Source organism: Miniopterus schreibersii, assembly GCF_964146895.1.
Source record: "Miniopterus schreibersii genome assembly, chromosome: 12".
Classification (NCBI taxonomy): Eukaryota; Metazoa; Chordata; class Mammalia; order Chiroptera; family Miniopteridae; genus Miniopterus; species Miniopterus schreibersii.
This window is the reverse complement of record NC_138112.1, coordinates 64,218,363-64,234,814: the sequence shown is the minus strand read 5'-3', so window position 1 is coordinate 64,234,814 and position 16,452 is coordinate 64,218,363. Positions and strand designations below refer to the sequence as shown.

At 43.3% G+C, this 16,452-nt stretch overlaps 1 protein-coding gene across 3 annotated transcripts in view; it reads left to right on the top strand.

Moving 5' to 3' along the window:
- The first annotated feature begins 6,480 nt into the window (after nt 1–6,480).
- Nucleotides 6,481–16,452, top strand: part of NUP160 (nucleoporin 160) — a 36,468-nt gene continuing 26,496 nt past the window's right edge. For 2 of the 3 annotated variants that reach the window (XR_013999967.1, XM_081152997.1), the window contains exons 1-7: nt 6,493–6,610; nt 6,882–6,993; nt 10,803–11,013; nt 11,319–11,541; nt 13,054–13,132; nt 13,619–13,733; nt 14,219–14,377. Coding sequence is in view for 2 of the 3 variants with exons in the window: in XM_081152997.1 (XP_081009123.1) it covers nt 6,511–6,610; nt 6,882–6,993; nt 10,803–11,013; nt 11,319–11,541; nt 13,054–13,132; nt 13,619–13,733; nt 14,219–14,377 (999 nt within the window). In the remaining variant the exon portion in view is untranslated. Of the gene's footprint in view, nt 6,611–6,881; nt 6,994–10,802; nt 11,014–11,318; nt 11,542–13,053; nt 13,133–13,618; nt 13,734–14,218; nt 14,378–16,452 lie in introns of all 3 variants that reach the window. The other variant, XM_081152995.1, reaches the window with a different exon arrangement.

Genomic DNA, 16,452 nt, shown 5'->3' with positions numbered 1-16,452 from the left:
TATTTTGCCCAACCAGAGTCTCAGCGGTTGAGCATCGACCTAGGATCCAGGAGATCGAGGTTTGATTCCCAGTCAGGGCACATGCCCAGGCTCTGGGCTCGATCCCCAGCAGGGTGCATGCAGGAGGCAGCCAACCAGTGACTCTGGTCGTTGATGTTTTTCTCTTTCCCTCTCCCTGAAATCAATAAATAAAAATTAAAAATAAAATATTAATCATATTTTGTGGAGATGACTTAACTGCCCATTAAGCCTACCTACACATCTGGCTCCTTGTTCATGCCTCTGACTCCACCATTGGAGTTCCATGCCCTTGAAGTGGATGGTAAGTCAATTGTATATCACATGCCAGTTCCAGTCAACTGCAAGCAGCTTCATTGTGTCGAACATGACATTGAGGAAGGAAAGGACCCCCAACTAATGAGCAAGGAAGGGCAGAGTGGCAATGTCTGTGGGTTAAGGCAATGTGTGTGCAGTTCCCACACCTCTGGGAAGGGCAGCTCATTAAGCTTTTATTTCATCAGCACCTCAGTGTGAATAAATGTCCGATCACTTCCAGTTATATCGCAGCTGGTTTTGACAGGCACAGCACTTACATTTGAGAAGCAAAACTCGGGACATGTGGTTCAAGCAAGGATTCTTTTTTCTGATTTCATGAATTAAATTATGGGCAAGTTCTTACCAGAATATAAAATAACATTTAATTAAGCATGTAATGAATCACGACATATTGAACTTTATGAGAAATATTACATCAAAGGTGAAAAAAAAATCCAGAGCATGTGTCCTCAGGGATAAGTACAAAGCACAGGAGGGTCAGGTCTGGGCAGGAGCCCTGGGCTGTCAGGGCCATCGAGGGGCCCTGGTGTCTGAAGTCATGGTGGTTTCCTAAGGGAGGGGAAAGAAGAATGAAGAGGGAAGCGAGAAGTCACTGACATACTTCACTTATTCCACAGTTTTGCTTTTTAAAGGACCTTCTCCTAGAGCTCTGCTCTGGGGGTTTCCTGGGGAGAATTTCAAAATTCTAGACAGCAAGTGAGGACAGTTACTAAGCGTCCCCAGGAGTGACCAACCTCACAGTGATGTCTGCTTTCCTTCAGCAAGGTCCTCACAGGCCCACGTGTTAAGGCTCTCTATACCAAGGTGGATCAACATTTCAATAATGTTTTTAGCTATTTACAAAGTTTGATTTGAGATCAAATAAAATTTATACCAAATCTACGATAAGAATTTATTCAGCCCTTTCAGCACCGAGTTGTAAGGAAAGGCTTTTAAATTAATCTAAGGTCTTGGACAAGAAAGGAGAAACTCCCCACAAGATGGCCCCACCTTCTCAACCACTCCTCCCCCCAGTCCTCTCCGTGCTTTCAAGACCTTTTGCCTGGAATGCTTTTTCTCCTTCATCTACATATCTCTTTTATAATTATTATATTTTACTGTTATCTGTATTTCTCCTTGGTCTCTCTCTCTATATATTAAACTGGGAGAACCTCAAAAGCAGAGTGTATGGAGTTTTTATTCTGTCCACAAATACTTTATGCACAGTGCTGGTCACCGTGCTACAAACCAGAAAAACAAGAGAAAAGAGGGCAGACGAGACCCCTGACTGCACAAGCTCCTATTCTGAGGCACTCTCTAACCCCAGTGCCTGTCACATGGTAGGCATGCGATCAGGAATGAAGGAATATGGAAGCGGCCAATGGGGAAGAGGGGAGCATCTGTAATATTCTCAACAGTAAAGATAAATTTTTAAAAATGAGAGAATAAATGAAGGATATATGAAGCTCCTGTCTGAAATTTGAAATTAATCACTATGGTTAATACAGGAATACACAGGTAAAAGGCAACATAGAGAACCTACAGAAGTAGAAAATCTTAACTCATTTCTGCCATCGCTAACAACAGTTATTGAAAGCAACTGTGCAAGGGCCAGGGCACCTTTTAAGTAATTACATAAAAAATGTTCAATGTGAACTAATTTATTTTTTTTAATATATCTTTATTGATCTCAGAGAGACGAAGGGAGAGGGTGAGAGAGAAACACCTATAATGAGAGAGCCATTGATCGGCTGCCTCCTGCATGCCCCCTACTGGGGATCAAGCCCAAAACCCAGGCATGTGCCCTGACCTGGAACCTTTATCTTCTGGATCATAGGTCGATGTTCAACCGCTGAGCAACACTGGCCGGGCTGAACTACTAATTTATATTAAAGAAATTATTACCTAAAAACTAAGACCCATATAAATGTAAGACATGATTACTGACTTCTTACAACACTCTTTGAATTCACTGTGTCTAGAACTTGGATATGAAGGTCAAAGAAGGCTTTGTGGCCAGGAAAACACTGTGCACTAATAGATACTTTTAACCTATGGTGAAAATGACAATAAAGCAGTGTTTCCCAAAATAGTTTCCCATAGAACCTGGAAAATGCATCAAACCTAAGACCCTCTTGGAGCTTCACAAGGCACATCATCATATTAATATCTCTGAGAAGTTCTGAAGGAAAGAATATGTTGAACTTTATCATTATTTCCCATGCTTATTTAAGCCACCAAATTCATCTTTCAAGGAATAGCTATTCAGTTCGTTTAGGAAAATCTGCTTTAAAGTTCAGTTTATACTACTGTTCACTGATACGTACCCTTTAGTGGTGATCTGGCAAACCAAGACGTTCTCAGAATATAGTGTCAAGTGGTAAAAAATATTCTTATGAAAGTATCCATAAATAAAACTTGCTGCAGAAACAATAACCTTGGTAACATTCTGCATTTTGTTTTCAAATGAAGTTACGACCTAACCACTAGATGGCAATAGGATTCCATTTCTATTACAGCCATGCCAACCAGAATATTAATAGTTCAAATGGAATTTGAGTCTGCTAAGAATGCAAATGTGCATTTAGTCATTCATTTAGTCATTCCTTCAAACACCTACTAGGAACTTTTAAATCCTGATAACTCTGATGGATGTTGAAGATAAGAGGAATGAGACAGCTCACTGTCAAAAACTGTAATTCTTGGGTTCCTAGGAAATTGTAAGATGCCCTCATCAATTGAACAACCAGTGTTTTAGAAGAATAAAAGAAACATGGCTACATAAAATACACACATTGGAGGACATGCCTGTCCTCAGTCCTAGGGAGCTTCTGGGGTGGGATCAGTTCAGAGCCTGGAAATTAAGGAGAGAGAAAGGTGAAGATGCAGCCCCTCTCAGACTTTTAGGCCACTGACCCTAGAGCTTCAATGCCATGAGAGCTTGAAGATCAAATAAGTTCAACATTCTCTTCTAAAAAACTGAGGCACAGAGATATTGGCTGGCTTACCAAGTGATGCAATTAGTTGAGACAGAGCTAGAACTTGAACCTGTCTTCTAATGCCCAGCTGATGTTCCTTCCAATATTTCATCATCAGTTTTGCAATTTAGAATAGATCCTCCCCTAAACTCTCTTTCCCTTTCCAAATTTGTTTTCCCTGCTAGTTCCCAGCTGGCTGCCCATCCTCAGATACAATGTCATGTGTGTGTCTCATCTTGGATTTTTTAGGAAACAGACTCCTAGGCACAGATCTGCATGCAGGAGGTTTATTGGAGCATGATCGCAGGAACTGTACCTTGGAAAGACTGAGGGAGGCAGGATTGGGCAGAAAAAGAAGTTGAGGCCCCACCCAGTCCCACACAGCACTCTGGAACTGAGATGGTCCCTCAGAGTTATCCTAGATCAAGGGGAGGGAGCAGGACCTTTAGACTTTACATATCGACCACTCATTGGAAACAGAGGGTGTAACCATAGGCAAGGTAGCTCCCTTCAGCTAAGAGCAAAAGTTGGCAGGCCAAAATCAAGGTGTTGGCACAGTTCCATTCCTTTCTGGACGCCGTTGGGAAGAATGTTTCTGTGCCTTTTCCAGCTTCTAGAGGTTGTCCACATTCCTTGCTCATGGTCCTTTCTTCATCTTAAATGCCAGCAATGTCACAAATTTCTGAACTTTCTTCTATCCTCACATCTCTCTTTCTGACCTCAGCAGGGAAACGCTCTCTCCTTTTAAGGACCAGGTAATTAGACAAGCCCACCTGCATGATCCAGCTTCATCTCTCCATTTCTACATCCTCGCCTACTCACATATAAGTAACATATTCACAGGTTCCAAGGATTAGGACATAGATATCTTTGGGGGACATTATTCTGCCTACCACATTCTGGATTAAACATTTTTGGTAAGAATACTTCATAGGTTAATAGCAGCAGCATTCACAATAGCCAAAAAGTGGAAACAACCCAAATGTTCAGCAGTTGATGAATGGATAAATATAATGTATATTCGTACAATGGACTATTGTTCAACTCTCACCTGGAATATTCATTCATTCATTCACTTATGCATTCATCAAGTATTTACTGAATGCCTCTTGTGCCAGGCTTGATTCTTGGAGTGTGCAGTCCAGTAGAGGGATGAGGGGAGTGGGGATATAAAAAGCAGGGAGGCAATTTAGAATTTAGGCTCTTAGAATAAACCAGGTGAGCTGTTGGTAGCTTAGACCCAGGATGATGGCACTGAGAAGGTGAGAAGATTGGATTTTCGATATATTTTGAAGGTAGAGTAATAGGATTTCCTGACTGATCAATATAAGGTAAGAGAGAAAGAGGACTGGACAATGACTCCAAGGGTTTTAGCTTTAGCAATTGGAAGGATGCCAGTAACTGAGATGGGAGAAATAAGTGTTGGGGGAGAGATAAGGACTGCAATTTTGGATATATACAGACCTCAGTTTTAGACACATTAATATAGGCAGTTGGAGATTTTATATATATGTAGATATATATGTGTAGTTGGATGTATAAACCTGGAATTTAGGTGAAAGGTTTGGACTGGAGATAGACATTTGGGAATTATCTAGTATTTAAAACCAGAGAACCAGGTGAGATCCTCAAGGGAGTATGTATAGACAGGGCCAAGAAGTGAGCTCTGGGGCACTCCAACATTAAGAGGTTGGGGAAGAGATACAACTAGCATAGGAATCTGAAAAGGAACAGTCAGTGAAATAGGAAGAAATCAAGAGTGTGGTGTCCTGGGAGCCATGTGAAAAAAGTGTGTGCTAGAGGAAAGAGCAGTCAATTGATCAAATGCTGCAGGTAATCAAGTAAGTTTAGGAATGAGAGTTCAGTATTAGAGTATCATGGATGTCATTGGTGACCTTAAAAAAAGCCTGATAAAGGTAGATTGAAGAGAGCATGAGAGAAAAGTTACATAGAATGCTCTTGTATTTTGCTGTAAAGATGTATTGCAGATTAGAGGAACTGTGAAATACTCATCTAGGACAGTAAGTGGAAAAAGGAAATACAATGTGTTTCCTGGGCAGCAGTAGGGCCCACTCAATGTTCAGCGTCATGATGGAGGTAGAGGGAAGCATGTCAGCATGACTGTGTATTTTCTGCAGGCCTATTTGGCTGCAAACTTGGATTTAATCACAGTTGTAGTTTTTACTAGAGTATGATGAACAGAGCTGGACAAGGGAGTATTTTAATAAAATTTAAGGCGAGCATTAAGGAAACATCAAGGAAGTGAGGCACAGTGAGTAGGAACAATGAATGGCTTGTACGCAGAATGAAGGGGTTGCACCGCTAGAGATGGTGTCCTAGGAGTGAGCTGCAGAGAGGAGAGAGTGGTCAGAGTGGGATGAATGAAAACGGAGAAAGACCAAGCAGGGCTGTGGTCACTGGTAATAACAAATGTTTCCTACAAAGGGGGAAAAAACCCTTCCCCCTCAAAATTAACATATTCCTCAATATTGAGCATCTGCGCAGCCCTAGATAGGGTAAGGCCGCAGTCTCTTCCAAACTTTCAGATCACGGGTGGAACGAAAGGCAGATTCCTTTCACGCATACATGAGAGCAACTTTTAGATACTCTCAGCAGGCTGCAGCATCCACGTCTTATTGAACCCATTATGTTTCATTATCCAGAACAGTCTTTGGGCAACAATTCCAACACAAAAGGCCCCTCTGCCCCTCACTTCCCCTTGCCCCGATCCTACGTGGCGGGGAAGGGTGAAGAAAAGGAGTCCGGGTGGAGATTCACAGACGGACACCTAGACGCAGGGAGAAGGGTCCGCAAACTCGGAATCCTGAACGGGGCGCCGCTCGGCCCGGCCCCAGAACCCCGCCCTCCGGGAGTTCAGCCCGGCCGCCAGCCGGCTTTTTAAAAACTGGAAACAAATCCGGCCCCGCCCCGCGCCCTAGGGCCGCCGGGAAAAGGGTCCCGCCCCCCGAAGACGTCTGGGCCCGCCACGCGAAGGTTCCGCAGGCAGAGTCGACTTCTCCTCCCCCTTCTCCTCGGTCTTCCTCCCTGCCCACTCTCCTCTACGGCCAACTCGGTGGGAGCCCGCTAGGCAGGGCCGGAGCCGCGCTTCTCCCCGTGTTCTTTCCCCAGCCCGCGCCTCCGCCGCCCCGCCCCCGGAAGTGACGACAGACGCCGGTCCTGCTGGTGTCCCGTCGGGCCTCGCGGCAGCGGCGGGAAGATGGCGGCGGCGGGAGCCCTGGAACGGAGCTTCATGGAGCTCAGTGGTGCTGAGCGCGAAAGGCCGAGGCACTTTCGGGAATTCACAGTTTGCGGCGCTGGTACGGAAGCAGCCAAGGAGGGCACGAGCCGAGTCTTCCTCTCGGGCTCCTCTCATGGGTCCCTAAATCTCCTATCCCCAGTTCATCCTCCGAAGTCCACATGGCTATAGCCCCGGGATCAGAGCTTCCTTAGTGTTCTACTTCTTCCTTTTCTTCTCCCCCTTCTCTTTGTATGGATTGTCAGTCCGTCGTCCTCTGCTTTCTCGGCGCCCTCAGGTCCTGTCACCCCAGAGAGCCGTGTGTGCAGGCTGATCGCTATCTTCTTTTGCAGGGACTGCAAATGTCTTGGCCGGAACCGTGAAATACAGCGAGAGCGCGGGAGGCTTCTACTATGTGGAAAGTGGCAAGTTGTTATCCCTCACCAGAAACAGATTCATTCATTGGTAAGTGCTGTGTTCGCCACACCCCTCTGGGAGGTCGGATTGTTTGGCCTCTGAATTTTCGCGGCTGTTCGCAGCGGCATTCTCCAAAGCGGTAAGCGACAGGAAAAGAGGAAGACTGTTTTCTAATCATATGTGAATCAGGAAAAAATTAAGGAGACCACAGTTCTAGGAGGTGTGCCCTCTCAGGGCAGCACTAAAAGCAGACATGTATTTTAGGGGATAGAGCCCCAAAGGCCAGTTTTAAACATAAACCCATTGTGTTTTTATAGTGCTTTACAGCTTCATTCTAAAAACATGTTTGAGCTTTTGTATGTCAGGCACTGTTGCTAGGTGTGCTAGGGGTGAAGTGATGAACCAAAACCTCCGTCATTTTCATCATGCAAGATGTAGCAGTGTTAGATGTGGACTCACCCTTCATGGGTCCCTTTTAAGAAAGAAAAAGACATTAAACCAATGACCGCAGCGTAGGTATATAAATACAGATTTCTCATACTTGCCTCAGAGGAAAGGTATAGGGACTATGAGAGGCTAATGGGAGGACCAAATGTTTTTGTGGGCCTGGGAAGGTCTTTAAGGAAGTCACATTTAACCTGAGATCTGAAGGATGAATGATTAGGTAGGGGGTTTGGGAGAGGGAGAGAGTAGTTCAGCAAGTGGGATCATCATATGCAAAGTCCATGAGATGGAAAGAACTTGAGGAACTGACTGTATGTGGCTTAAGTGCTATGGGAGAAAGTGATGTGAGAGATGCTGAGATAGGGGAGGTAGGAAGGACTCATTATGAAGGACCCTCAGGTCCTTTTTAAGGATTTTGAGTTTTGTCTTAGATGCATTGAGCGATCATTGGAGGGTTTTAAAGGGTTACTAACATGTTCAAAATTGCATCGTTTTTAAAAAATCAGTCTACTTTGTAGAAAGTGAATTTGGGTTGGATGAGTATAATAGAAAAGAACAGTTTGCTTTTATGGTGGCCCAAGTAAGAGATACTGGTGACACAATTGTGTGAGCGACTGGGAAAAGAGAAGTAGATGGATTCAAAATATAGTGAGAAGGCAGATGCAACTAGGACTTAGTGATAGATTGCATATGGGGTGGGTGTGGTAAGCAGAAAGGAGGGAGCAAGGGCAACTCCCTGGTTTCAGGAGTAACTAACCAGATATAGGGTGGAGAGGTTGGCATTTACTGAGAAATAGAACACAGGTTTTTGAGAGATGTGAGTAATTCTTTTAGACATACTAAATGTAAAGTATCTGTGTAGCAGCCCTTTGTCAGTGTCAAGTAGGTATTGAAATGTACAGGTCAGGCTTAGAAGAAAGACCTGTTAGAGGTATGAATCTCTCTTTTTTTTAAAATATGTCTTTATTGATTTCAGAAAGAGAGAGAGAGAGAGAAATATCAATGATGGGAGAATCATCATTGATCAGCTTCCTCCTGCAAACCCCCCACTGGGGATCGAGCCCGCAACCTGGGCATGTGCCCTGACTGGGAATCGAACCAGGATCTCCTGGATCCTAGGTTGATGCTCAACTGCTGAGTCACGCCCTGCTGGGCTCGAATCTCATTTTTTTAAGAAATATTTTTGAGAGCCTAATATGTTCTAGTCAATGTTTAGGGACTAAGGATATAGCAGGGTGCAAAGCAGGCAAAGGCCCTGCTCTTATGGAGGGAGACAAACAATAAACAATAATAAAATAAGTAGATAAATAAATGGCATTTAAAGCTGTTATGCTGAATGAGATCACCTAGAGAATGAGCGTAAATCAGTGTTTCTCAACCTCTGCACTATTGGCATTTGGAGCCAGATAATTCTTCGTGTGGGGGCTATCCTGTACATTGTAGGGTGTTGAACAATATCCCTGGCCTCTACCCACTACATACCAATAGCGCACACATTCAGTTGTGGCAAGCAAAGAATCTCTCCTGATATTGCTGTGTGTCGCTGGGGAGTGGGGTAGAATAGCCCCCAGCTGAAAACTACTGTGTAGATGAGGGAAGAGAACAGGTCTGAGAACTGAACCCTGGGGCACTCCAATATTTAGGAAGACCAAGAAGGTGTAGCTAGTGAGGTAAGAGTTGAATAAAAAGAGAGTGGTGTTCCAGAAGTTAAGGGAGATATTTCAAGAAGGAGAGTGAAAACTCTTAAATACTACGTATAAGTCAGAGAAAGGAAAATTGACCTTGCACCATGGGGGTCATTGGTGACCTTGTCAGGAACTGCTCCAGTAGTGGTGCAAAAGCCTGAGTGAAGTGGGTTCCAGAGAGGAGAGGAGAGGAATTGTAAGTGTAAAACTACTCTCTCAAGGAGCATTGCTATAAGGGAACCAGAGAAATTAAATGGTAGCACAATTAAATGGAGGGCAATGGAGGAGTATATGGAGAAATATAATAGTATGTTTATATGCAGCCAATGGTAACCACTAGAGGAGAGGAATTGAAGAAACTGAGAAAGTAAGGCATTAGAAAAGATGGATATGGAAATCATTTAGAATTACGGCAAGAGAAATGAGAGTGAACCAGGAGCTAGTCTTCAACCAATGAGAAAGGTCTGCAGTGAACGGTAGCAGGTGGTATACAACTTCATGAGCTTCAGTGCTGAGTGGTTTGGGCAGGGAGGGATGAACAATGGCCTAGAGTGGCAGTGGGGGACAAGCGAGGGCCCTGGCGTATGATATCCCCCAGGAAGATCCAGAACCCAACTTTAACCAGAAGGCAGGAAGGTGAAGCAGTTAGTCAAGATGAGTTTGAGGATCCAGAAAATTGTACTGATGACACACCATGAGTTATCAGGAGCCAAGTAGCTCTGGGGAATCATCAGACCTCCAACAGTGCTTATAGCTTTGCGAGTGGACAAGATGTGCTTTGGAGAATGTGTATGGTGAGCAGAGAAGACGGCCCAGGGTCAGGGTTTGAGGACCTAACATGTGGAGGTCAGGTCAAGGAGAAGGAGAGGGAATGCCCAGAGATGTGGGAGTAAAATCAGGAGAGGGTGCTAGGGAAGTCAAGAGAAGAGACTGTTTTAAGAAGGACGCATGGTAAAGTATGTGGCTTGCTGCGAAGAGGTCAAGTAAGAGGACTGAAAATTGGTCTGGTGACTTGGTAAGAAGAGGATAGGTTGAAGAGTATGAGGCAGGTGAAGAAATAGAGCCATAGAGGAAAATGGAGAAAACGTGATAGCTGGATGGGGGACAGAATGGGTGACGAAAAGGGAGAGGCCTGGGAAGAGCATATTTGAGTGTTTAAGGAAGGCTCTGGAAGAAGGAGAGGTGCAGGCAGGAGAGACATAACTTGGGAGAGTCAGAGATTGGCTCTTAATTGCTGTAAGGAGACCTGCTCTTGGGGGAAGGATGTGGGTAATATGGCAGATGGGATGGGCTACCACCTGGCAGAGTTGCACCTGAAGAAGAGTCTGCCCTGCATCCTGGCTGGAAGAAGTACGTACTGGAAGGGGAAATACCATATTGAATAAGGTGACCGCAGTTGAGGTGTAGTTATATATGTGGAGGCCACATTCCTCCGCAAGTAGGGGGGGGGGGTTCAGTATAATGGAATTTAATTGCATCAGATATTCTAAATAAATGACTGTCAAATTTGGAAATATCTCCATTTAAGAGAGTCATATAATAAGATTTGAATTTTATATTCTGCTGTTTTGTAAATCTATGTAATGTGGTGGTTTGGAATGTAAGAATAGGTCTGAATTTGTCCAAAATTTTCAAATTGAGAGAGTTCACCTGGAAATTGTTTTCATATATATCAGAAAGAAAAGCATAAACTTTTTAAAAAAATGTCTTCTTTTTTCCCCTAAACAGGAAGACCTCCGGAGATACACTGGAGCTGGTGGAAGAGTCACTGGACATAAATCTGTTGAATAATGCAGTTCGCCTCAAATTCCAAAATTGCAGCCTCTTACCCGGAGGGGTTCATGTCTCCGAGACTCAGAATCATGTGATAATCTTGATATTAACCAATCAGACAGTGCACAGGTTGCTTTTACCTCACCCATCCCGGATGTATAGAAGTGTAAGTCAGTTAAATCCTTTATTTCTCAGATAAAGGCTGTCACAGACTTAGTGGAGGAATATCCTTTGAAATTAAAGGAAATTTGGATTCCTTGTTAGCCTTCACCAAGCAAACTTTTATAATTACTATTTAAAATGACAAGACACATTTTAAGTTGAAGAAATAGTTTTTGTTAGAATAGCTTTTTTTTTTTTTTTTAAGTTCAGCTGTTTTTTACTTTAAAATCTTTTGCAGTGATTGAGAGGAACTGTGCAAAAATCAGCTCATTCTGATTTAACAGATTTGTCTTTCCAATTTCTCCACAGGAGTTGGTAGTTGAAAGTCAGATGCAGTCGATATTCACTGACATTGGAAAAGTTGACTTTAGGGATCCTTGCAACTATCAGTTAATTCCAGCAGTTCCTGGACTTCCCCCGAATTCCACCACCTCGACAGCCTGGCTGAGCAGTGATGGGGAGGCCCTGTTTGCTCTACCATCTGCTGCTGGGGGAATCTTTATTCTTAAACTACCTCCTTACGACATACCTGGTAAGAAGGGGAACTGAGCGTGGATTTAGCTTCAAACAAGAAAGGTTGGCATTAGAACAGACCTTAGAAGTCCAAACTCACCACCCAACACAGAAATTTCTTCCATACCACCTCTGAAGTGATCACTCAGTATCACTTACCTAGTGAGCCCCTAATGCTTTACTGGTTTTTTTCCAAAAGAGCAAGATTTTATACAGTGGATGGGGAACTGTAAAGCTTATTGGAGCCTGGCCGGTGTGGCTCAGCGGTTGAGCATTGACCTATGATCCAGGTGATCATGATTTGATTCCCAGTCAGGGCACGTGCCCAGGTTGCAAGCTCAATCCCCAGTAGCGGGGCTTGCAGGAGGCAGCCGATCAATGACTCTCTCATCATTGATGTTTCTGTCTCTCTCACTCCCTTCCTCTCTCTGAAATCAATAAAGACTTTTTTAAAAAGCTTATTGGAATATGGGAAAAGATAACTGTAAGACCACCTATTCTAAGGCCTCTAGTAAAGATGAGTTGACTAGTTGTCTACCTTCAGGTTGAGGTACTATAACCAAAATAATTGACACAAGGAAGTTGAGTTGCTGATACCCTGCTTCAAGTCACCACTCTCTCTTGCCTGGATTATTGCTTTAGCTTCCTAAATTATCGCCCCAGACCTGTCCTTACCCCCTACAGAAACTTCTCAGGAAGACTGATACACTTAACACCTAATTTGAGTCATGTCACTACTCCCCTCAAAGCCTTCAAATGAGGGTGGTTCTTCATCTCACTCTGAATAAACCCAGAGTCTTTACTTTGGCATCCAGTGACCCCTGCTGCCTCACCTCATTTTCCCCTCACCTCCTCAGCACTAGCCACATGCCTTCGCACAATTCCTTGAACATACCAGGCACACATTCCTCAGGCCTTTGGCCTGGGGTAGCTCTTCCCCAGCTACCAGCTTGGCTCCTTCCCTCAACGCCCTTAGGTCTTCTCTGTCCCTTCCGTGAAGCCTTCCCTGAAGCCTTCCCTGACCACCCTTTTCAAAGTACGCACATCCTGCCCAGGCATTCACTGTAGCTCTTCCGTGTTTTATTTTTCTCTTAATATTCTCTACTTAGTTTGCTAACTCTCTTGCTTCTCCCCCCTCCCAGTGGAATGTCAGTTCCATGAGGGCAGGAGTTTTTTATTTTGTTTACTGCTCCAGTGCCAGCAGTTAGCACTGCCCGACACATGAAAGGTTTGCTGAGAGTCTTTGGAAGGAATGAAGTATTTCTTCTGAGCAATATGAGTTATTATTTATAAATGGCAAAAATTTCCCCTAGAAATCTAAAACTGCTGTTTTTATTGATCCAGTAATGAGTCAAAAGATTTTAAGTGTGATATATGTGGACATCCTAAAACTTCCCTAGATAGAAGTGTGTAAGCCTCTCACCTGTTATAAAGACCTGGCTTATGGTTGCATCTTTTTCGCCTTTGAGTGTCGCTAAGTATCATCAAGAGTTGGCTTGGATACATCATTGGTCTGTTTTCAATCCTGTAGGGATGGTGTCAGTTGTGGAACTGAAACAGAGTTCAGTAATGCAGCGATTGCTTGTAGGCTGGATGCCAACAGCTATCAGGTGAGTGTGTCTGGCAGGTAAATCAAAAGGCCTGAGAATTTAATCTTTTTACACCTGTTAGTGCTTCCATTCTTACTCCAAGGCAGATAAAAATGATACTGGAAAGGGGAAGAGTATGCCCAACATCACATTCCATCTGAGGAAGAGCCACACTCCAGAGCTCACTTCATTTGGGATTGGACACTGAAAACAGAAACTGGCTTCCTGTATATATCCTCTCAATATCCAGTTCAGCACTCTGTCCTGACAGCAAACCCAATGTTATGTAATATTAGAAGTAGAAAGTTTTTGATGGTTAGAACAATATTCCATTGTTATGTAGATAGAGCCTTTTAAAGTTTATAGTAATTGGTTATAAATCATAGAAAATGTGATCTTATACCAACATAAACTCTTCTGATGATTAACAGTATGCATTATCTCTTAAATTGCAAATTATAAGGACTAGATGATACGCAATAGTAAAGCTTCGCCTTATGTTTTTAGAGGGGATCAGGGCCCTTCCGATCGTCCCCTCAGTCTTGCTGTTCATTGTGTTGAGAATGATGCCTTCATCTTTGCTCTGTGCCAAGATCATAAACTACGCATGTGGTCTTATAAGGTAAGTGCTACATTTTTAGTTACAATAAGTTAAAAAAGGATTGTGAGTTGAATTAAATCCTGCTGCTTCTCTTGGATTATCAGGTCACTTAGTTTGAAAATTATAGGCCATTTCCAGACTCAGGTTCATTTGGTTTCACTTTTCATACATTTCTCCCCTAAGTTTTTGTCTGTATTTTTAAAATTAAGAGTCCTATAGAAAAGTTGAAATAATATACAGAGTATGTCCTTCCCTTAAGGGGAACAAATATGCTTTTGAAATACAGTTGGTAAAATAGTTTCCAAGATTCACAAAACAGCTGATAATTATCAGACTAAGATAATTTCCTCTTAGCCCTCAACAGAAACCTATAGGGTCCTTCAGCACATAAACTAGGCAGAGTGCTAGATGTAATGGGTATGTATCCTTTTGGGGTGGGGGGGAATGGACTTGTTTTCTAATCTAAATATTCTTTGACACCACTTATTAACTCTTATCTTGGGCAGGACCAGATGTGCCTCATGGTAGCCAACATGCTGGAGTATGTCCCTGTGAAAAAAGACCTTCGGCTCACTGCTGGAACTGGACACAAATTACGACTCGCTTATTCCCCTGCCATGGGACTCTATCTGGGGATTTACATGCATGCACCAAAACGAGGACAGGTATGAAATACATGACACTTATCAGGTTATTCTGTGGGGGCGGAAGTGGCTGTGAACTCACCGAGTCTGTTTCAGCTCTTCACATCAGCTTAGATGTCTCATGTTGTTTCCGCAGAGATGGTGGATTTTGTTCCCATGTGTGAATTAAGAGATCACGCAAGGGAAGTCAGGATGAAAGGGAGCGGAGTGTTTAAAAGAACATGAAAGGAAAAGTTAACCAAAACCGAACAAGAAAGAACAAATTTGGAAGTCTGGATGAAAAAGTAGAGTTATGAAAGGGATATAGGTGTTCATAAGTGGTTATGGGGAAGTTAAATTTTAGAAATAATTTGGCTCATCATCTAAACACTAGCTGTTGTATGTACATGAGGTATATAGGATGTACTACGATGGTATAATTGTATAATAAACAGCCATTTGTGGGGTATTGTGTGTTTGGCACAGTGCCAGGCCCTTTAAGTGTATTAATAAATGCTTGAACTGTACTTACTCAGCTCACTCTTTCCATATTATCCATTTAATCTTTTTTTTTTTTTTATTTTAATATATCGTTATTGATTTCAGAGAGAGGAAGGGAGAGAGAGAAAGGTAGAAACATCAATGATTAAAGTGTCTTTGATCAGCTGCCTCCTGCACACCCCCTGCCGGGGATCAAGCCTGCAACCCGGGCATGTGCCCTGACCTAGAATCGAACCGCAATCTCCTGGATCCTAGGTCAGTGCTCATCTGCGGAGCCCCGTCGGTCGGGCTCTCTATTTAATCTTTGTTTTTTAATCTTCATCTGAGGCTATTTTTCCATTGCTGTTGAGAGAGTGGAAGGGGGGGAGAGAGAGAAACATCAATGTGAGAGAGACACATCTGTTGGTTACCTCCTGCAATCTTCCAGACTGGGGCTGGGGATCGAGCCTGCAGCCAAGGTATGTGTCCTTGGTGGGAATTGATCCTGGGACCCTTCAGTCTGCGGGCTGATGCTCTGACCACTAAGCAAAACGGGTTTGGGCATATCCATTTAACCTTTTTTTTTTTTTTTTTTTTTTTTACTTTGACATATCTCTTTTTATTCAATACGATTCTGATCACTCATGGTCCAATAACATTCAAATAATAAACCAAAAAGAAACAGATGTTAAAGATTGGTCTTCAAACATCATAGCCACTGATGCCATGCTTGCCAATGATCTTGCCGACATAAAACCACATCCACACCTCATTGGCACCAAACCATTCAGCAACGCTTCCTTAACTGTGAGCTATTTGAAGCTACCAGTTTGAGCACTGTGGACTATTTTTTTCAAGCTCTGAATAGCTGTGGGGATCTCAGCAGGGGTTGGAGGAGTCAGCTCCACCTTGGCATAGTGCCAAAATGTGGCCAGTTGAGGTTTTGAGTAAGTCATAGCAGCATCACAGCAGCAGTCACCAGCGGGGGGGGGGGGGGGGGGGGGGGGGGGCCTTCTCTGTGAGGTTACGGACCAGCTGGGCCATGGTGCTGGGATGGAAACTCCGCAGCCTGGAACGACCAGCTGAATGTCCTCCATTTAATCTTAATTACATTCCAGTGAGGTTTGTCCTCACTGTGCTGGAGCTGATTCCCATGCTGTCGCGGCCCTGCCTGGGTGCCTTCCTCATTCCCATTGAGCTCTAATACCCCACTTTATTTTTTTAAATATGTTTTTATTGATTTTGAGAGAGAAACATTAATTGGCTGCCTGCAACCTGAAGGGATTCTAACTGGCAAGAGTTTTTATCATAATGAAATACTAATAGAATATTTAAAAGGTGTACCACATCCGAACCATCTGTGTAAATATTTTCTTTCAAAGTTGTAAGTTTTCATATCACATGTTGTAAAGCTTTCATAAACGAGGCTTTAACGTAAACACTGGTGACATGAACCATTCATTGCTGCATTGCTTATTGTGTTTTTATGCTGTTTTATACTTTTTTATGAGTTACAATAGCAACAATTAAGTTGTTTGTATTTTGCTTAACTAAGACAAAAGTGTTTTTGTCTTGCTATAGAATAAACACATTTTGGCGGGGGGGAGGGGGAGAATGAAGTTATGACAAATGTTACA